This window comes from Macrobrachium rosenbergii, chromosome 9 (assembly GCF_040412425.1).
Source record: "Macrobrachium rosenbergii isolate ZJJX-2024 chromosome 9, ASM4041242v1, whole genome shotgun sequence".
Classification (NCBI taxonomy): Eukaryota; Metazoa; Arthropoda; class Malacostraca; order Decapoda; family Palaemonidae; genus Macrobrachium; species Macrobrachium rosenbergii.
The window spans coordinates 51,198,608-51,221,107 of NC_089749.1; the positions used below are offsets into that span (position 1 = coordinate 51,198,608).

The window sequence follows — 22,500 nt, forward strand, 5'->3', positions numbered from 1 at the left end:
ATCACAGGCTAGAGGAAACACAAAAAAGTAAAAGGTAGAAATTAAAGCACTTGTAGGCTTAAGAAGGGGAGTTGCAGAGAAACTTTGGCACCATTGAATTGAGCAGAGGAAAATTTCAGATGTTCTTATAATCTGACTATTCGAAAGGGCAGTTTTTCTACTTTTCTAACATTTTGTTAGTTGAACAAAAAGTGTTTAGAATTTGAGTAAAGAGGAATGGGCCTCAGATGTACCACTTGTGATCTTTAATGTTCATAACAATTGTAGGCATTATACCACTCAACAAAAATGAGACCCTCACATGTTAGGCGACATGAGAAATAAGCTGATTACTAGTACTCCATCTTACAATTGCACCTTAATCCGTGATATGTCAGCCCAAGTGCTCATGGCTGATGCCTGTTCCCTTCTTTGCAGGTTGTGCTAGACGTCAGAGACTTCATGGACGGAGATGTCAAGGTGAAAATTGTGGACGAAAATGAACTCGTGATTGAAGGCAGCGCTGAGAAGAAAGACGGCCATTCGATCTCAAAGAAGAGCTTTGTCGACGCTTCACTTTCCCTGGTCTAGTCAAAGCCGATGCTGTCTCTCGGCAATGTCCTCGATGGTGTCCTAACAGTCAACGTCCCAAAGAATAACCAAAGAGAAACTTCCGAAAGAAGGTGAACTTCCAGTTGCAGAATACAAAGAGGAAGTTGCCAGCAGCATCTCAGCTGACACAAGTGACAAGAAGTTTGTTAAGGCAGACTGCAGGAAGGACGTGGCATCAGAGGATTTCTTCCACAACAGGAAGACTGACATTCTGTTGCCTATCTCAGAAAAGGGATCATTTTTCCATGACTCCTTCTTCGAAAATGCACGACAAGACTTTGAGAAATCTGTGAAGGAAGTTTTGAATAATTTTGGATATACTTGTGCAAGTGATACAAAGGACAGCATGACGGCATACAGGAGCCTCAGAGAGACGAACCTCACGCAAGAAAATCAAGCCGTTTCTCTTACAGAGGATGACACCTTCCATAAGGTTTGTGGAGCCGACTTCTTTGATGTGGTAATAGTACTGGTATTTTGTAGGCAACAAATATTATACATTTGAAAGTATTTCCTGGCATAACACTCTTTCTTATTTTACAGGTTGTTGTGGATATCAAAGACTTCATGAAAGGCGATGTTAGTGTGAAGGTTGTGGATGAGACAGGTTACAGGTTGTTGGAAAAGTAGAGGAGAAAGGGAAGGAAATCTTCACACAGAGCTTTCAGCGATCATTCACTTTTCCGGGACCCATCAGGTCTAATGAAATCACTTCTGCAATGTCATCGGATGGAATTCTTACCATAAAGGTTCCAAAAGCAAAGGACCAAAAGGAAATGCACTCCACCAGCTCCTCTATTCACTCCACCAACTCTTCTAGTTCCCTTTCTTCCAACGTACAGACAAACTCTCATGGAATGAAATTTACTACCAAAGAAAACAAAGAATCTAATGCTAACAGAACTCTGGAGAATTCTGCCGAAACTTTCCTTTTGCCAGTGTTTGAGAAAGGCCACTTCTTCCACGACGACTTCTTTGCATCTGTGCGGCAACACTTCGAAAGGGCAGTTCAGGAAGTGTTGGAGAAGCATGGAAAGTCAACAACGTCTGTGTCACATGATATGACATCTTACAGAAGCTTAAGAGAGAAAGATATGAGAGAAGAGAATCAAGCAATTTCTGTGACCGAAGATCACCAGAGCCATAAGGTTGGTAGCTCTTAAGTCTTTTGTTTGAAAGCTTTAGGTAAGTGAAACAATTTTTTACCTTTGTTTTTGGAAACAAATGTTAAAAACAGGTGACATGCCCTAAGCGTACTTTTTTTTTCAGGTGGTGATGGATGTGCAGGATTTCAACAAGGATGATCTGAAAATTAAAGTCGTTGATGAAAATGAGCTGGTTGTTGAAGGAAAAGTAGAGAGGAAAGAGGAGAGTCTGTGTCCACAAAAACTTTCCGCAGGAAATTTGTTTTCCGGGACTGGTGAACTCTGAAGCTGTTTCATCATCGATGTCTTCTGATGGTGTACTGATAATCACCATTCCAAAGAAACAACAAGAACGTCTAGTTTCGACGACGTCTCACTCTCTAGACAGGGACTTCATGTCCTCCTTGAATACTTCTCAAAATTTATCGAACCATGCAAGCACACATATGTCGTCAAGTCAGTCCTTGAATCATAGCCAGTTTTCTGAAGAGATGTCGAGTTTTCACGATGACTTCTTTGCAAAGGCTCACCAGGATTTTGAAGAAGCTGCCAACAGGGTTTTCAGTCGAGCACAAGATACGACATTGTCATTAGAGGAGAGGAACTCCTTCGAAAATATGTGTGAGGTCAACTCAGTGGACGACGAGCGAATGGTATCTATGGAGGAAGATGGCCATTCTATTAAGGTGAGTTATGCATATTTTGTCAAATTCTGCTCTTAACAATCACATTCCGCCAATACCTCAGCCTCACAATAACGAATGATTTAAAATCGCAGATTTATGGGTTTATGGGTGCATCACCATGTATAGTCGTAAACTTCTAGACAGGAAGCTACATTTTTTTTATGTTGCATTTATGATCTAAATAACGTTAGCTTCCTCTCTTGTAAGATAATTCTTTACTTCTATGCACCATGAAGAATGATCCCCTTTGAAAAGTATCCACTTCACGCAGTTTACATATCTCTCTATATCTTGAACTTACAGGTCAAAATCGATGTCACTGACTTCGTGGGCGGAGACCTGCAAGTGAAAGCTCTAGAGCAGAACGGGCTCTTGGTGGAGGGTCGAAAGGAAGTCGTGGATGACAATGGAAGGACTTCTAGCAAGAGCTTCAGCCGTCGCATGAAGTTACCAGGTACAATTAAAGTGGACGCCATCACCTCTGTTCTGTCGAAGGATGGGGTACTGGTCGTTACAGCACCCAAAGACTCCTAAAGAATTCTTTCCCTACCGAACCTTTTCAACTGATCAGTGACGATCAGCTGCCAAAAGGATTCAGATATTGTTACTGTTCTGTTTTATCATTCTTGTTACTGGCTTGATTCCGTAAATATTTATTTGATCAATGAATTTGGAAATATATTTTGATTAAACTTTGTCTATTTTGCTAATAAAATGAAGAAAAATTATGTGAATTTCATTCCAGATATTATCCGTATGGGTTAAAGTAATAGAGTAGTGACAAATGGAGCATTCAAACAGTGCTCCTGTATCTATATATAGGTTAAAATAAAAACTATATGTTTGATAACTCGTGTATAAGAATGGAAACTCGTGATAAAATATTCGTCTAGCTGTTGTTCATCGAATGAATGGAGAAAGATATGAAATGACGGACATTACGAGGCCTCCTGAAGAAAGGCTTGTAGAGGCGTATATGGAAATGAGGTGAAGGAAAGGGTCGTTGATTATAAGAACTTCAAATGGGTTAATATTTTTGAGCAGAAAACATGAGAAATACATTCCGAGTAGTTACTGAAATGACCAACGTACAGCTTGAGTATCTAGGCTGAAGTGAATAACTTATAGAGCTGAAATCAAACGCCCATTGCTATAATCTGACTTACCAGTAAGAACTGTGAACTGTGTGAAACTCCAAGACAAATACAAAGACACCTGAACATCAAAATGGTAAAAAAAAAAAAAAATGGAGGGTGAGTTACTGTTTATTCCTGCACTTGTATGATTTGCATGCACGTACCTCGATCCATCTTTCGTATGTGGGCCTACTATCAAGCTGTTGATACTTCGACCACACAGTAGTTTGATTGGTATTTTTGGATGTTGAAATGAATGAAAAAACTGAAATTAAAAGTGCAGAGGGTAATTTTAAAACTGCAGAGAATATTAATTTTGTTGAAGAGTTTTGAGATAATCATAGCTTGTCCTTTGCAAGGCATAATTTCCACATATTATTGTTTAGTGCTTTTCATTATCTATGCTTTCACCAATAATATGAAATCTATGGATGAAACATAGATATCTTCTGTACCAGATATAATACAAAATTTAATTTTTGTATGTGATAAAATCGTACGTTTTACCGTAAATCTTGTAATTTTTCTGGATACTTTGCCAAAAATGGTAAAAATAAAAATCTAAAATAACGATGCCAAGGGCGAGAAAAACGAATCGAGGAAAACAGTCACAGGAAAAAAAGTTCATTAATGCGGTTCTTTCGTAGATAATGACCCGTAAGGATTTTAACCCGGTATGTATCCACCTTTGCGGGGTGCTTAATACAAGGCCGTTGGAGATGACCGTATAAACATAAACAAAAGACCGTAAATATCATCAAGATAATGACCCAGAAGATATATTGTAATTTTTTTCCCTTCTGACTTTATTACCGGCCAACATAAATTAATGTGACTTTTTCCTGTAGCTTTTTTCCTAGCCAAAATTTACTTTTTTCCTGTGACTTTATTACCGGCCACCATAAAGGATATGCCTGGCAACGTGACGAAGGGAACTATTTTCAGTGTAGCAATGGGTCTCTCGAGCGTGGGTTGTGCTTCATTAGAGACTTTGAGTGTTGTATATCTATTTTGAGCTGTGAAACGCCCTGAGGATTACCGGAACTGAGACAGGGCCAAGAAGAAATGTGTGCCTTCTAGTTGTGTAAGACCCTACGCTACCTCCCACGACCTCCAGGTAAGGAATAGGCCTATGGCGTATGCATTCTGAAAGTTAGGGCCTGATGTGCCAGGTTAGGTTGTGCTGAGTTTCTGTTTATTTCGTATTCATTAGTGTATATATATATATTTATATATATATATATATATATATATATATATATATATATATATGTTTTATATATATATATATTATGCTTCCCCGTGCCAGATAGCAGTAGTGTAATGACACTTACTCCAAAGGTTATGATAAATGTATAGGAGAGTTGGCCGTTACTTGAAGGTAGCGTTTATTAATATAATTTTTTTGACTAAATATAGAAATGGATGTACTGTATATGTACAGTGATAGTGAGATAAGTTGGGAATTACTGAGATAATGGGAAATTTACTGTCAAATTGTGTATATATTTATATTATCATTTAAATAGTGGCTTGTACTAAACGAGTCAACAAAGCTGAGCTTCCGCCATATTTAGTACCAGCCCCCTTGGGGAAGAAAGCAAAGATTATATATAAAATGCAGTGAGTTTATCAGTATCTTGGTAAATTGGTAAAATAATCTCACCTGTTCGAAGAATTTGTTGACTGAAGAATATAGAAAGAGTGTATATAATATGGTACAGGTGAGATTATTTCGCAATTTGCCAAGATACTAATAAATTCACTGTATTCTGTCTACAATCTTTTTTTATATACAATCGTTACAGCCACAATGTCCTCTTGACCTCTCAGATTCTTTAAACATTTTGGATACGCTTGTCACTACAAAGCCTTAGATCCAAATACAAGAATAAATGTGAATAATAGATTATATATATATATCTTATATATATATATATATATATATATATATATACATATATATATATATATATATATATATATATATATATATATATATATATATATATATATATATATATATATATGTATTTCACGGATCGTATGTATTGAAGGTTAAAGACAAGGTCGGCATTAATCATTTTGTGATCAGCATGGACCTATTTTTAGGACTTCCTTTCTCTGTTTTTGGTGCTGTCAGGAAGGTCTTAATTCTTAACAGTTCAGGTAAATTCATTTTAAAATTTGGCTCAATGAAGTTGAATTATAGTAAATTTCCTATTCTATATCTTAGTTTTGATATTTATTCTATCACTCATATATATATATACATATATATACACACACACATATATATATATATATATATGTGTGTATTCCAGTGATGGATTGTGTACGTGGTGGCATTCGTAATTTATGTGTTTATTAAAGGTGTCACTGAGTTTTTGGCACGTCCAATTCTCTGTTGTATACCTCTCAGGAAAGTCTCATATCCACAGTGATAAAGTTCTTATTTTCGCAAAAGTTGACTTAGAAACTTGAATAACTATATAAGACATACCTGGGTAATATAGATCAATCGTTAACTAATAAGATAATGAGAAAATTTCCATCTAAATGCCGATGACAACCGTTTGACTCACGAGGTCTACCTCGAAAAGGGAAGGTATTTCTGTTGGACGAATAAGTTCTTTCTCTTCTTCTGCCGAGAAGTGGACGTGACGGGAGGCGTTGTTTTATATCTGTTTGATTCAAATTTCGCTGTTGTGCTTCTTCTTTGATAATATGTTTATTTGCATGCTTCACATAATCTATTATAAATAATATATATACTCGTTAACTAATAATATATATATAAATATATATATATATATGTATATATATATATATATATATTTCTGTTGGATAATATATTCTTTCTCTTCTTCTAGGATGTGGTGTTACTGTGTGTTGTTGTATGTGTATGTGATTCAAATTTCGTTACATGTTTTATTCTTGGAAATGTATGCATATTTGTATATAAATACGGATATCCATATATATATATATATATATATATATATATATATATATATATACATGCAAATAAATGTATTTTTAGATGCCACAGTGACATCGTAACATTTGGAGGAGTTCAGAGATAATCATGACTATATAAAAGTCTGTCTGTCTGTCTCTGTAGAAATCCCTTTATTTGTATATCTGTGTATATATATATATATATATATATATAAATATATATATTTATATATATATATATATAACATTATATATATATATATATATATATATATAAATATCTCTATATATATATCCCCTTTATATATATATATATATATATATATATATATATATATATATATATATATATATATATATATATATATATATATATATATATATAATATATATATATATATTGAGCGAATTTATGTTTTTATCAAGACAGAAGTATTTATAAGAGTATATTTCTTTCGTCACGTACGCGATAATAATAAGCACCCCTGGCATCCACATGCAGCTTGAAGAATGAAGAAGTAAACACGGAAGTTACTCCATCTCGATGTTACCTTACTCCCATACAATGAGAGATGCAACGAGTCCTTTTTTCTTTCGTATTTTATTTGCTGATCCTACACTCGGTTAGAATTCCCGTAGGTTACAGATTGATAACTCGTAACGCTTGTTACAACTCATTTCTGTTGTAGCTTTTAAGCGCTATTAGATAAACATAGAGAACATTTCTCGGCTGATATACCCGAAAGATCCAGAAAGTTCTACGTTCATCTCAGGCCTCCTTAGGACTGGGAAACGAACTGATATTATGTCAGGATGACATCATCGTTCACGCCTCTGAGCCGTGGGAGGCAAGAAGAGGCAGCGTGGGTGCCAACCACCGCGGTTGTATATAAGACACCGGGACTCGCTCACCTGGCAGAACACTACGAGAACTGACCTGATACACAACAGCGTCAACAAGGATCTCTCTATTCGCCCTTTGAAGTGGTTCCGCGCTAAAAATATCTGTTCAGACTTAATTCAGTGCACTAAGTACCGTCTTCCGTCTTCCTTTTATAAAAGGTCGCAGTTCGGTCGTTAGTTTCGAGAGAAACAGAATAAGAAAAATGGCTCCAACACAACACAACAGCAACACAGCTTCTCGTCTGAGCAACTGCTCAGCCGACACGGTGCAAACGAAGTCGTCCTCAAACGTCAAAAGTAGCATTAAAAGCACAGCATCCTGTGTGAGTGAAAGCAGCAGCAAAAGCAGCATTTCATCAGACAGCAGCAGAGCGTCGCTGGAAGGAAGAACTTCCATGATGGAGTGGCCTCGTTTGGAGGACTCCCTCATCCCCATCGCCACTCGAGGCCTGTTCCACAGCGACGCCTTCTTCGCAGATGCCCGAAGGCACTTCAATGAAGCCGTAAAGGAGGTCGTAGGTCAGTGGGGTCAGAGGTCAGATGAAGTGAATGACCTTGATTCTTACAGGAAGATTCGAGAACTCGACCTCAAAGACAGCAATCAGGCCGTTTCTCTCTCTCAAGATGACTCTAATCATAAGGTAAGGATTATATAAACACACACACATACACACACACAACTGCAGCGTTGGATGCAGTGCTTAAAGATCAGGCACAGTTAAAGAAGTTAGACAGCTAAGTGATCACAGACCAGAGGAAGCAAAAAAAGTAAGAGGTAGAAATTAAAGCACTTGTAGGTTCAAGAAAGGGAGTTGCAGAGAAACTTTGGTACCATTGAATTGAGCAGAGGAAAATTTCAGATGTTTTTATGATCTGACTATTCGAAAGGGCAGTTTTTTTCTACTTTCCTAATATTTTGTTAGTTGAACAAAAAGTGTTTAGAATTTGAGTAAAGAGGAATGGACCTCAGATGTACCACTTGTGATCTTTAATGTTCATAACAATTGTAGGCATTATAACATTAGACAAAAATTGAAGACCCTCAAGTATTAAGCGACATAAGAAATAAGCTGATTACTAGTACTCCATCTTACAATTGCACCTTAAAACAAGGTCCATCAGCCCAAGTGCTCATGGTTAACGCCTGTTCTCTTCTTTGCAGGTTGTGCTAGACGTCAGAGACTTCATGGACGGAGATGTCAAGGTGAAAATTGTGGACGAAAATTAACTCGTGATTGAAGGCAGCGCTGAGAAGAAAGATGGACATTCGATCTCAAAGAAGAGCTTTTGTCGTCGCTTCACTTTCCCTGGTCTAGTCAAGGACGATGCTGTGTCATCGGCAATGTCCTCCGATGGAGTCCTAACAGTCAATGTCCCAAAGAATAACCAAAGAGAAACTTCCGAAAAGAAGGTGAACTTCCAGTTGCAGAATACAAAAGAGGAAGTTGCCAGCAGCATCTCAGCTGACACAAGTGACAAGAAGTTTGTTAAGGCAAAGAGCAGGAAGGACGTGGCATCAGAGGATTTCTTCCACAACAGGAAGACTGACATTCTGTTGCCTATCTCAGACAGGGGATCATTTTTCCATGACTCCTTCTTCGAAAATGCACGACAAGACTTTGAGAAATCTGTGAAGGAAGTTTTGAATAATTTTGGAAGTACTTGTGCAAGTGATACAAAGGACAGCATGACAGCATACAGGAGCCTCAGAGAGACGAACCTCACGCAAGAAAATCAAGCCGTTTCTCTTACAGAGGATGACACCTTCCATAAGGTTTGTGGAGCCGACTTCTTTGATGTGATAATAGTACTGGTATTTTGCAGGCAACAAATATTATACATTTGAAAGTATTTCCTGGCATAACACTTTTTCTTATTTTACAGGTTGTTGTGGATGTCAAAGACTTCATGAAAGGCGATGTTAGTGTGAAGGTTGTGGATGAGACGGAGTTACAGGTTATTGGAAAAGTAGAGGAGACTAGGGAAGGGAAATCTTCACACAAGAGCTTTCAAAGATCATTCACTTTTCCGGGACCCATCAGGTCTAATGAAATCACTTCTGCAATGTCATCGGATGGAATTCTTACCATAAAGGTTCCAAAGCAAAGGACCAAAGGAAATGCACTCCACCAACTCTCTATTCACTCCACCAACTCTTCTAGTTCCCTTTCTTCCAACGTACAGTCAAACTCTCAGGGAATTAAATTTACTACCAAAGAAAACGAAGAATCTAATGCTAACAGAACTCTGGAGAATTCTGCCGAAACTTTCCTTTTGCCAGTGTTTGAAAGGCCACTTCTTCCACGACGACTTCTTTGCATCTGTGCGTCAAGACTTCGAAAGGGCAGTTCAGGAAGTGTTGAGAAGCATGGAAAGTCGACGTCTGTGTCACATGATATGACATCTTACAGAAGCTTAAGAGAGAAAGATATGAGAGAAGAGAATCAAGCAATTTCTGTGACCGAAGATCACCAGAGCCATAAGGTTGGTAGCTCTTAAGTCTTTTGTTTGAAGCTTTAGGTAACTGAAACAATTTTTACCTTTGTTTTTGAAACAAATGTTAAAAACAGGTGACATGCCCTAAGCGTACTTCTTTTTCAGGTGGTGATGGATGTGCAGGATTTCAACAAGGATGACCTGAAAATTAAAGTCGTTGATGAAAATGAGCTGGTTGTTGAAGGAAAGTAGAGAGGAAAGAGGGAGAGTCTGTATCCAAAAACTTTCTGCAGGAAATTTGTTTTTCCTGGACTGGTGAACTCTGAAGCTGTTTCATCATCGATGTCTTCTGATGGTGTACTGATAATTACCATTCCAAAGAAACAACAAGAACGTTTGGTTTCCACGACGTCTCACTCTCTAGACAGGGACTTCATTTCCTCCTTGAATACTTCTCAAAAATTTATCGAACCATGCAAGCACACATATGTCAAGTCAGTCCTTGAATCATAGCCAGTTTTCTGAAGAGATGTCTGGTTTTACGATGACTTTGCAAAAGCTCACCAGGAGTTTGAAGAAGCTGCCAACAGGGTTTTCAATCACGCACAAGATATGACATTGTCATGTGAAGGACAGGAACTCCTTCGAAAATATGTGTGTGGTCAACTCAGTGGACGACGAGCGAATGGTATCTATGGAGGAAGATGGTCATTCTATTAAGGTGAGTTATGCATATTTTATGCCATATTCTGCTCAACAATGATATTCTACCAACACCTCAGTTTTACATTAACGAATCATTTAGAAGTGCAGATTTATTGGTGCATCACCATATATAGTCGTCAAAATCTAGACAGAAGCTACATTTTTAAAAATTCTGCACGTATGATCTAAGTAACGTTAGCTTTCTCTCTTATAAGATAATACTTTACTGCTATGGCGGAAAATGCACCATGAAGAATTATCCATTTTGAAAAATATCAACCGCACTCAGGTTACACATTTTTCTACAGTATATATTTTGAACTTACAGGTCAAAATCGATGTCACTGACTTCGTGGGCGGAGACCTGCAAGTGAAAGCTCTAGAGCAGAACTGGGCTCTTGGTGGAGGGTCGAAAGGAAGTCGTGGATGACAATGGAAGGTCTTCAGCAAGAGCTTCAGCCGTCGCATGAAGTTACCAGGTACAATTAAAGTGGACGCCATCACCTCTGTTCTGTCGAAGGATGGGGCACTGGTCGTTACAGCACCTAAAGACTCCTAAAGAATTCTTTCCTACCGAACCTTTTCAACTGATCAGTGACGATCAGCTGCCAAAAGATTCAGACATTGTTACTGTTTTGCTTTCATCATTCATGTTGTTGGCTTGATTACGTAAATATTTATTTGATCAATGAATTTGGAAATATATTTTTATTAAAATTTGTCTATTTTGCTAATAAAATAAAGAAAAATTACGTGAATTTCATTCCATTATTATCCTTATGGGTCAAGGTAATAAAGAGTAAGTGACAAATGGACCATTCAGTAATGAGTATATAATGGTCCTGTTTCAATATATAAGTAAAAAAAAAAAGGCATATGTTTGGAAACTCGTGATAAATAATTTATCTTGCTGATGCACATCGAATGAATGGAGAAAGACATAATATGGACATTATGAGGCCTCCTGAAGAAAGGCTTGTAGAAGGCGCATGTAGAAAGCAGGTAAAGGAAAGGGTCGTTGATTATAACAACTGCAAATGAGTCGATATTTCTGAGCAAAAACATGAGATATATTCTCCGAGTAGTGACTGAAATGACCAAATACAGCTTGAGTATCTACTGTAGGCTGAAGTGAATAACTTATAACAGTGAAATCAAACGCCCATTGTAATAGTTTGACTTACTAGTATGAACTCTGAACTGTGAAACTCCGAGACAAATATGAAGGTACCTGAGCATCAAAATGGTAAAAAAAAAAAAATGGAGGCTGAGTTAATGTTTATTCCAGCACTTGCATGATTTCGATCCACACAAAACTTGGATGCTTCTTTCGTATATGGGCTTACTCTCAAGCTCAGTGCTTATACAGAAAATGGGTTTGATGTGATATTGAAGACGTTTGCTAATCATGAATAGGAATGCATTTTGTGTGCTGCAATTTGAGTTTGATAGTTCAATAACACAGTAGTTTGATTGGTATTTTTTGGATGTTCAAATGTATGAAAAAAACTGAAATTAAAAGTGTATAGGGTAATTTTGATGAAAAGAATATATTTTGTTGAAGAGTTTCATTAATCTACGCTTTCAAACCAGAATTTCATATTATTTTCGGTGCTTTTCAATATCTAGCTTTCACAATAATGAAATGGATGTAACATAGATATCTTCTGTGTTTTTATACCAGATATAATACAAAATACATTTTTTTACAGAAAATTGTACGTTTTACCGTAAATCTTGCCATTTTTATGGATACTTTGCCAAAAAGGGTAAAAAAAAAGTAAAAAATACCGATGCCAAGGGCGATAAAAACGAATCCAGGTAAAAAAGTCACAGTAAAAAAAAAGTAACAGCAAAAAAGTCACAGGAAAAAAAGTCACAGGAAAAAAAGTCTCATTAATCTTTCCTACAGATAATGACCCCTAAGGATTTTAACCCGGTATGTATCCAGCTTTGCGGCGTTTAGTACAAGGCCGTTGGGGATTTCGTATAAACATAAACAAAAGACTGTAAATATCATAAAGATAATGACCCACAAGAAATGTTGTGAATTTTTTCCCTTTTGGTTTTATTACAAGCCACCATAAATTAATGTGACTTTTTTTCCTGTGATTTTTCCCTGCAGCTTTTTTTCCCAGCCAAAATTTTTTTTTGACTTGACTTTTTCCTGTGACTTTATTACCGGCCACCATAAAGAATATGCCTGGCAACGTAACGAAAGGAACTATTTTCATTGTTTAGCAATGGGTCTCTCGAGTGTGAGTTGTGATTCATTAGAGAATTTGAGTGATGTATATTTATTTTTAGCTGTGAAACGCCCAAGGATTATCAGAACTGAGACAGGGCCAAGAAGAAATGTTTGCCTTCTAGCTGTATAAGCCTACGCTATCTCCCGACCTCCAGGTAAGGAACAGGCTATCTATGGTGTATGCATTCTGAAAGTTGGGACCTGATGTGCCAGGTTAGGTTTTGCTGAGTTTCTGTATTAGTCATTTATTAGTATATATTCATTTTATTATATATATATTATATATATATATATATATATATATATATATATATATATATATATATATATATATATTATGTATTTAAAAAATTTTTTGCCCCAGTAGTGGAAATGACGTTACTCCAAAGGTTATGATAAATGTTACAGGATTTTGCCTGATTGGTTTTATTAATATAATTTTTTTACTAAATATAGAAATGGATGTACTGTATATGTACAGAAGATAGCAAGATAAGTTGTGAATTACCGAGATAATGGGAAATTTAGTCTTTGTTTACCATTTTATTTTATCCCCAGCTGGCTTGTACTAAACAGCCCAGCGGAGCTTCCGCCAAGTATTTAGTACCAGCCCTCGGGGAAAGAAAGCAAGACTATATATAAAAATGCAGTGAATTTATCAATATCTTGGTAATTTGGTAAAATAATCTCACCTGTACCATTTAAATTTTTATATAAGAATATTCTTCAGGCAACAAAATATAATTTATATATATTCCTATATATTTTAGATATATGTATATATATATATATATATATATATATATATATGTTTTATATTTATATCCAATTTACCAAGATATATATATATATAATATATCACTGTATATATATGTATATATACATCAATCTTGAACAAAAACTGATTTATAAAATATTACTAAGATATACAATATGGTACCAGGTGAGATTATTTTCAAAAATATAAGATGAATTTATGTAGATGTACCTTGGACTTTTTAATTTTGCAACACTTAAGTCTTCTCAATTCTTCACAGTTTTGATACGCTTGTCACTACAAAGCCTTAGATGCAAATGCAAGAATAAATGTGACTAATAAATTCTATATGTATATATATATATATATATATATATATATATATATATATATATATATATATATATATATATATATATATATATATATATATATATATATATATATATATATATATATATATATAGTATATATGTATGTATTAAGGTTAAAGACAGGATCGGCATTCATAATTTTGTGATCAGTATGGGCCCTATTTTTGGGACGTCCTTTGTCTGTTGGTTAGTGCTGTCTGGAAAGTCTTAAATTGTAACAGTTCAGATAAATTCATCTTAAAATTTTGCTAAAGAAGTTGAGCTATGGTAAATTTCCTATTCTATATCTTAGTTTTGATATCTATTCTATCAATATGATATAGTTATTATAAACTATTCTATATGGTTAGTTTTTGACAATAAATTATATATATATATATATATATATATATATTATATAAATATATATATATATATATATATATATATATATATATGTCTGTGTGATTGTGTATTTGTGTGTGTGTGTGTGTGTGTGTGTTTATGTGTGTGTGTGTTTGTGTACGTGTAGGCGCGTGAACGTGTGATCATTAAAAGGTGTTACGGAGTTTCTCAGCACCCAATACTCGCATCCATACCTCTGTATGGGTCATACCCATAGTGTACTGTTGTTCGACTTATTTATGCAGCCGTGACCTCATGAAATTAAATAATCATATGAGACATACGCAGGTAATATAGATCACTCGTTAACTAATAAAATTATGAGAAAATTTCCCTCCAAATACAGATGACTCACGATGTCTATCTCGGAAAGGGAAGGTATTTCTGTTGGACGAATAAGTTCTTTCTCTTCTTCTGCCGGGATGTGGACGTTACTGGAGGCGTTGTTTTATATCTATTTGATTCAAATTTCGTTATTGTGTTTATTCTTGGAAAATGTGTTTATTTGTATGTTACTGTTATATATATATATATATATATATATATATATATATATATATATATATATATATATATATATATATATATATATATATATATATATATATATATATATGTATATATATATGTACATTTTATATATATATATATATATATGTAGAATATATATATATATATATATATATATATATATATATATATACTGTATATGAGTATATATAAATGCCTGTCTACGTGTAGAAATGTATGCATATTTGTATATAAATACGGATATCCATATATATATACAGGCAAATAAATGTATTTTTAGAATCCGCAGTGACACCGTAACATTTTTGAGAAGTTAAGAGATAATCATGACTATGGAAAATGCCTCTCTGTCTCTCTCTCCCTTTATTTATATATATGTATATATATATATATATATATATATATATATATATATATATATATATATATATATATATATATATATATATATATATATATATATATATATATATATATATATACTATTATATATATATATTGAACAATTTATGTTTATATCAAGACAGAAGTATTTCTAAGATAATATTTCTTTCGTCACGTACGCGACAATAAAATGCACCACTGACATCCACGTTCAGCTTGAAGAATGAAGAAGTAAACACGGAAGGTACTCCATCTGCTTGTTACCTTACTTCTATAAAAGGAGAGATGCGACGAGTCCTTTTTTTCTTTCGTTTTTTAATTGCTGATCCTACACTGGGTTAGAATTCCCGTAGGCTACAGACTGATAACTGTCGTAACGCTTGTTACAACACATTTCTGTTATAGATTTTAAGTGCCATTACATAAACAGAGAGAACATTTCTCTGCTGACATACCAGAAAGATCCAGAAAGTTCTACGTTCATCTCAGGCCTCCTTAGGTCAGGGAACGAACACACACTACGTCAGAATGACATCATCGTTCACGCCCCTGAGCCGTGGGAGGCAAGAAGAGGCAGCGTGGGTGCCTGCAACCACCGCGGTTGTATATAAGACACCGGGACTCGCTCACCTGACAGAACACTACGAGAACTGAGCTGATACACAACAGCGTCAACAAGGATCTCTCTATTCGCCCTTTGAAGTGGTTCCGCGCTATAAATATCTGTTCAGACTTAATTCAGTGCACTAAGTACCGTCTTCCTTTCATAAAAGCACGCACTTCGGTCGCTAGTCTCCAGAGAAAAAGAAGAAGAAAATGGCTCCAACACAACACAACAGCAACACAGCTTCTCGTCTGAGTAACTGCTCAGCCGACACGATGCAAACGAAGTCGTCCTCAAACGTCAAAAGCAGCATTAAAAGCACAGCATCCTGCGCGAGTGAAAGCAGCAGGAAAAGCAGCATTTCATCAGACAGCAGCAGAGCGTCGCTGGAAGGAAGAACTTCCATGATGGAGTGGCCACGTCTGGAGGACTCCCTAATCCCCATCGCCACTCGAGGCCTGTTCCACAGCGACGCCTTCTTCGCAGATGCCCGAAGGCACTTCGATGAAGCCGTTAAGGAGGTCGTAGGTCAGTGGGGTCAGAGGTCCGACGAAATGAATGACCTCGATTCTTACAGGAAGATTCGAGAACTCGACCTCAAAGACAGCAATCAGGCCGTTTCTCTCTCCCAAGACGACTCTCATCATAAGGTAAGGATTATATATACACATACACACACATACACACACACACACACACACAACTGCAACGTTGGATGCAGTGCTTAAAGATCAGGCACAGTTAAAGAAGTTAGACAGCTAAGTGATCACAGGCTAGAGGAAACACAAAAAAGTAAAAGGTAGAAATTAAAGCACTTGTAGGCTTAAGAAGGGGAGTTGCAGAGAAACTTTGGTACCATTGAATTGAGCAGAGGAAAATTTCAGATGTTCTTATGATCTGACTATTCGAAAGGGCAGTTTTTTTTCTACTTTTCTAACATTTTGTTAGTTGAACAAAAAGTGTTTAGAATTTGAGTAAAGAGGAATGGACCTCATTTGTACCACTTGTGATCTTTAATGTTCATAACAATTGTAGGCATTATAACATTAGACAAAAATTGAAGACCTTCAAGTATTAAGCGACATAAGAAATAAGCTGATTACTAGTACTCCATCTTACAATTGCTCGTTAAACCATGGTCCATCAGCCCAAGCGCTCATGGTTGACGCCTGTTCTCTTCTGTGCAGGTTGTGCTAGATGTCAGAGACTTCATGGACGGAGATGTCAAGGTGAAAATTCTGGACGAAAATGAACTCGTGATTGAAGGCAGCGCTGAGAAGAAAGACGGGCATTCACTCTCAAAGAAGAGCTTTTGTCGTCGCTTCACTTTCCCTGGTCTAGTCAAAGCCGATGCTGTGTCCTCGGCAATGTCCTCCGATGGTGTCCTAACAGTCAACGTCCCAAAGAATAACCAAAGAGAAACTTCCGAAAAGAAGGTGAACTTCCAGTTGCAGAATACAAAAGAGGAAGTTGCCAGCAGCATCTCAGCTGACACAAGTGACAAGAAGTTTGTTAAGGCAGAGAGCAGGAAGGACGTGGCATCAGAGGATTTCTTCCACAACAGGAAGACTGACATTCTGTTGCCTATCTCAGAAAGGGGATCATTTTCCATGACTCCTTCTTCGAAAATGCACGACAAGACTTTGAGAAATCTGTGAAGGAAGTTTTGAATAATTTTGGATATACTTGTGCAAGTGATACAAAGGACAGCATGACGGCATACAGGAGCCTCAGAGAGACGAACCTCACGCAAGAAAATCAAGCCGTTTCTCTTACAGAGGATGACACCTTCCATAAGGTTTGTGGAGCCGACTTCCTTTGATGTGATAATAGTACTGGTATTTTGCAGGCAACAAATATTATACATTTGAAAGTATTTCCTGGCATAACACTCTTTCTTATTTTACAGGTTGTTGTGGATGTCAAAGACTTCATGAAAGGCGATGTTAGTGTGAAGGTTGTGGATGAGACGGAGTTACAGGTTATTGGAAAAGTAGAGGAGAAAAGGGAAGGGAAATCTTCACACAAGAGCTTTCAAAGATCATTCACTTTTCCGGGACCCATCAGGTCTAATGAAATCACTTCTGCAATGTCATCGGATGGAATTCTTACCATAAAGGTTCCAAAAGCAAAGGACCAAAAGGAAATGCACTCCACCAGCTCCTCTATTCACTCCACCAACTCTTCTAGTTCCCTTTCTTCCAACGTACAGACAAACTCTCAGGGAATTAAATTTACTACCAAAGAAAACAAAGAATCTAATGCTAACAGAACACTGGAGAATTCTGCCGAAACTTTCCTTTTGCCAGTGTTTGAGAAAGGCCACTTCTTCCACGACGACTTCTTTGCATCTGTACGGCAAGACTTCGAAAGGGCAGTTCAGGAAGTGTTGGAGAAGCATGGAAAGTCAACGTCTGTGTCACATGATATGACATCTTACAGAAGCTTAAGAGAGAAAGATATGAGAGAAGAGAATCAAGCAATTTCTGTGACCGAAGATCACCAGAGCCATAAGGTTGGTAGCTCTTAAGTCTTTTGTTTGAAAGCTTTAGGTAATTGAAACAATTTTTTACCTTTGTTTTTGTAAACAAATGTTAAAAACAGGTGACATGCCCTAAACTTACTTCTCTTTTCAGGTGGTGATGGATGTGCAGGACTTCAACAAGGATGACCTAAAAATTAAAGTCGTTGATGAAAATGAGCTGGTTGTTGAAGGAAAAGTAGAGAGGAAAGAGGGAGAGTCTGTATCCACAAAAACTTTCTGCAGGAAATTTGTTTTTCCTGGACTGGTGAACTCTGAAGCTGTTTCGTCATCGATGTCTTCTGATGGTGTGCTGATAATTACCATTCCAAAGAAACAACAAGAACGTCTGGTTTCCACGACGTCTCACTCTCTAGACAGGGACTTCATGTCCTCCTTGAATACTTCTCAAAATTTATCGAACCATGCAAGCACACATATGTCGTCAAGTCAGTCCTTGAATCATAGCCAGTTTTCTGAAGAGATGTCTAGTTTTCACGATGACTTCTTTGCAAAGGCTCACCAGGAGTTTGAAGAAGCTGCCAACAGGGTTTTCAATCACGCACAAGATATGACATTGTCATTGAAGGACAGGAACTCCTTCGAAAATATGTGTGAAGTCAACTCAGTGGACGACGAGCGAATGGTATCTATGGAGGAAGATGGCCATTCTATTAAGGTGAGTTATGCATATTTTATGCCATATTCTGCTCTCAACAATGATATTCCACCAACACCTCAGTCTTACATTAACGAATCATTTAGAAGTGCAGATTTATGGGTGCATCACCATATATAGTCGTAAAAATCTAGACAGGAAGCTACTTTTTTTAAAATTCTGCACGTATGATCTAAATAACGTTAGCTTTCTCTCTTATAAGAGAATACTTTTCTGCTATGGCGGAAAATGCACCATGAAGAATTATCCATTTTGAAAAATATCAACCGCACTCAGGTTACACATTTTTCTACAGTATATATTTTGAACTTACAGGTCAAAATCGATGTCACTGACTTCGTGGGCGGAGACCTGCAAGTGAAAGCTCTAGAGCAGAACGGGCTCTTGGTGGAGGGTCGAAAGGAAGTCGTGGATGACAATGGAAGGTCTTCTAGCAAGAGCTTCAGCCGTCGCATGAAGTTACCAGGTACAATTAAAGTTGACGCCATCACCTCTGTTCTGTCGAAGGACGGGGTACTGGTCGTTACAGCACCAAAGAACTCCTCTTCAGAACTCTTGACTTGTCGAACCTTTTCAACTGATCAATGATGATCAGCTGCCAAAGGATTCCAGACACTGTTACTGTTTTGCTTTTAGCATTCATGTTATTGGCTTAAATACGTGAATATTTATATGATCAATGAAATTAGATATACATTTTTTATTAAACTTTGTCTATTTTGCTAATAAAATAAAGGAAAATTATCTGAATTTCATTCTAGATATTATCCTTATGGGTTAAGGTAATGCAGTAGTGACAAATGGACCATTCAATAATGAATATATGTTGGTCCTGTTTCGATATATAAGTAAAAAAAAAAAAAACATATGTTTGTTTGGAAACTCGTGATAAATAATTCATCTTGCTGATGTACATCGAATGAATGGAGAAAGACATAATATGATGGACATTATGAGGCCTCCTGAAGAAAGGCTTGTAGGAGGTGTATGTTGAAAAGGAAAGGGTCGTTGATTATAACAACTGCAAATGAGTAATATTTCTGAGCAAAAACATGAGAAATACTTTTGAGAAGTGACTGAAATGACCGTTACTAGCTTGAATATATCTACTGAAGTGAATAACTTATAACAGTGAAATCAAACGCCCATTGTAATAGTTTGACTTACTAGTATGAACTCTGAACTATGTGAAACTCGAGACAAATAAAACCTGAGCATCAAAATGGTAAAAAAAAAAAAACGGGGGGTGAGTTACTGTTTATTCCAGCACCTGCATGACTTGGATCCACAAAGCTGGATCCCTCTTTCGTATGTAGGCCTACCCTCAAGCTCAGTGCTCATTCTGAAAATGGTTTTTTGTCAAACTGGTGTGATGTGATACTGACGTTTGCTAATCATGAATAAGAGTGCACATTGCAATACTGCATGCTGCAATTTGACTTCTGTTGATACTTCAACCATGCAGTAGTTTGACTGGTATTTTTGTATGTTGAAATGTATGACAAAAACTGAAATTAAAAGTGCAGAAGGTAATTTTGATGAAGAGAATATTAATATTTTGTTGAAGAGTTTTGAGATAATCATAGGTTGTCCTTTGCAAAGGCATAATTTCCACATATTATTGTCGGTGCTTTACATTATCTACGCTTTCACCAATAATATGAAATCTATGGATGAAACATAGATATCTTCTGTACCAGATATAACACAAAATATAATTTTTTTGTGTGATAAAATCGTACGTTTTACCGTAAATCTTGTCATTTTTTGTGCATACTTTGCCAAAAATGGTAAAAAAAAAAAAAAAAAAAAAAATAACGATGCCAAGGGCGAGAAAAACGAATCAGGTAAAAAACAGTAAAAAAAGTCAGAAAAAAAGTCAAAAAAGTCACATTAATCTTTCCTAGATAATGACCCCTAAGGATTTTAACCCGGTATGTATCCACCTTTGCGGCGTGCTTAGTGCAAGGCCGCTGGGGATGACCGTATAAACATAAACAAAAGACCGTAAATATCATAAAGATAATGACCCACAAGATATGTTGTGAATTTTTCCCTTCTGACTTTATTACCGGCCAACATAAATTAATGTGATTTTTTTCCTGTGGCTTTTTTTCCTAGTCAAAATTTACTTTTTTCCCGTGACTTTTTTCCTGTGACTTTATTACCGGCCACCATAAAGAATATGCCTGGCAACGTAACGAAACGAACTATTTTCAGTGTAGCAATGGGTCTCTCGAGTGTGGGTTGTGCTTCATTAGAGACTTTGAGTGTTGTATATCTATTTTTAGCTGTGAAACGCCCCAAGGATTATCAGAACTGAGACAGGGCCAAGAAGAAATGTTTGCCTTTCTAGCTGTGTGAGCCTACGCTATCCCCGACCTCAGGTAAGGAATAGGCCTATGGTGTATGCATTCTGAAAGTTAGGACCCGATGTGCAAGGTTAGGTTTTGCTGAGTTTCTGTATTTCATTTTTCATTAGTATATATTAATATATATATATATATATATATATATATATATATATATATATATATATATATATATATATATATATATATATATATATATATATATATATATATATGCTTGCTTATATATTATGCTTTTTTTGCCGCAGTAGTGTAATGACGTTACTCCAAAGTTTATGATAAATGTACAGGAGACGGCCGCCCGAAGGGTAGCGTTTATTAATATAATTTTTTTTTACTAAATATAGAAATGGATGTATATAATACAGCAATAGTGAGATAGTTGAGAATTACTGAGATAATGGGAAATTTGCTGTCTATTTACGAGTGGCTTGTATAATGGGAAATTTCCAGTTCTTCGGGGAAGAAAGCAACACTATTTTGTCCTAAAAATAGGGCCATGCTGGCTTGCTCATTTTTAACTGTTTTTCAAAAAACGAAACACACACACACACACACACACACTGTCCGCTATATATATATATATATATATATATATATATATATATATATTAGAATCTGTTAGTCAATTTATTCTTGTATTTGGTCTAAGGCCAATTTGTATCCAAATTGTGTGAAGGAGGTCAAGAGGACATTGTAAGATAACAATTATATAAAAATGCAGTGAGTTTATCAGTATCTTGGTAAATTGGTAAAATAATCTCACCTGTTCGAAGAATTTGTTGACTGAAGAATATAGAAAGAGGTGTATATAATATGGTACAGGTGAGATTATTTTACCAATTTACCAAGATACTAATAAATTCACTGCATTCTGTCTACAGTCTTGCTTCATATACAATTGTTACAGCCACAATGTCCTCTTGACCTCTCGAATTCTTCACACATTTTGGATACGCTTGTCACTACAAAGCCTTAGATCCAAATACAAGAATAAATGTGACTAATAGATTATATATATATATATATATATATATATATATATATATATATATATATATATATATATATATATATATATAT

The 22,500-nt window shown here is 36.0% G+C and overlaps 4 protein-coding genes and 1 long non-coding RNA gene across 5 annotated transcripts in view; 4 read left to right on the forward strand and 1 right to left on the reverse strand.

Annotated features, from left to right (window-relative positions):
- LOC136841785 (heat shock protein hsp-16.2-like) overlaps positions 1 to 3,147 on the forward strand; it is a 3,434-nt gene extending 287 nt beyond the window's left edge. The window contains exons 2-5 of the mRNA XM_067109071.1: positions 418 to 1,024; positions 1,135 to 1,739; positions 1,861 to 2,422; positions 2,726 to 3,147. Of these exons, the coding sequence (XP_066965172.1) occupies positions 2,039 to 2,422; positions 2,726 to 2,956 (615 nt within the window). The 5' untranslated portion in view covers positions 418 to 1,024; positions 1,135 to 1,739; positions 1,861 to 2,038 and the 3' untranslated portion in view covers positions 2,957 to 3,147. The remainder of the gene's footprint in view (positions 1 to 417; positions 1,025 to 1,134; positions 1,740 to 1,860; positions 2,423 to 2,725) is intronic.
- LOC136841797 (uncharacterized) overlaps positions 1 to 22,500 on the reverse strand; it is a 136,112-nt gene that overhangs the window by 72,549 nt on the left and 41,063 nt on the right. The window lies entirely within an intron of this gene.
- On the forward strand, positions 7,433 to 11,312 carry LOC136841786 (uncharacterized). The gene is made up of 5 exons (XM_067109072.1): positions 7,433 to 8,063; positions 8,585 to 9,196; positions 9,307 to 9,906; positions 10,024 to 10,579; positions 10,892 to 11,312. Exons 2-4 carry the CDS (start codon positions 8,765 to 8,767, stop codon positions 10,108 to 10,110), a joined length of 1,119 nt encoding a protein of 372 aa, XP_066965173.1. The 5' UTR covers positions 7,433 to 8,063; positions 8,585 to 8,764; the 3' UTR covers positions 10,111 to 10,579; positions 10,892 to 11,312.
- LOC136841789 (uncharacterized) lies at positions 15,877 to 17,503 on the forward strand. The gene is made up of 2 exons (XM_067109075.1): positions 15,877 to 16,495; positions 17,033 to 17,503. The coding sequence occupies exons 1-2, from the start codon at positions 16,058 to 16,060 to the stop codon at positions 17,501 to 17,503; spliced, it is 909 nt and encodes a 302-aa protein (XP_066965176.1). The 5' UTR covers positions 15,877 to 16,057.
- On the forward strand, positions 17,514 to 19,789 carry LOC136841788 (uncharacterized). The gene is made up of 4 exons (XM_067109074.1): positions 17,514 to 17,643; positions 17,755 to 18,360; positions 18,482 to 19,045; positions 19,361 to 19,789. The coding sequence occupies exons 1-4, from the start codon at positions 17,557 to 17,559 to the stop codon at positions 19,631 to 19,633; spliced, it is 1,530 nt and encodes a 509-aa protein (XP_066965175.1). The 5' UTR covers positions 17,514 to 17,556; the 3' UTR covers positions 19,634 to 19,789.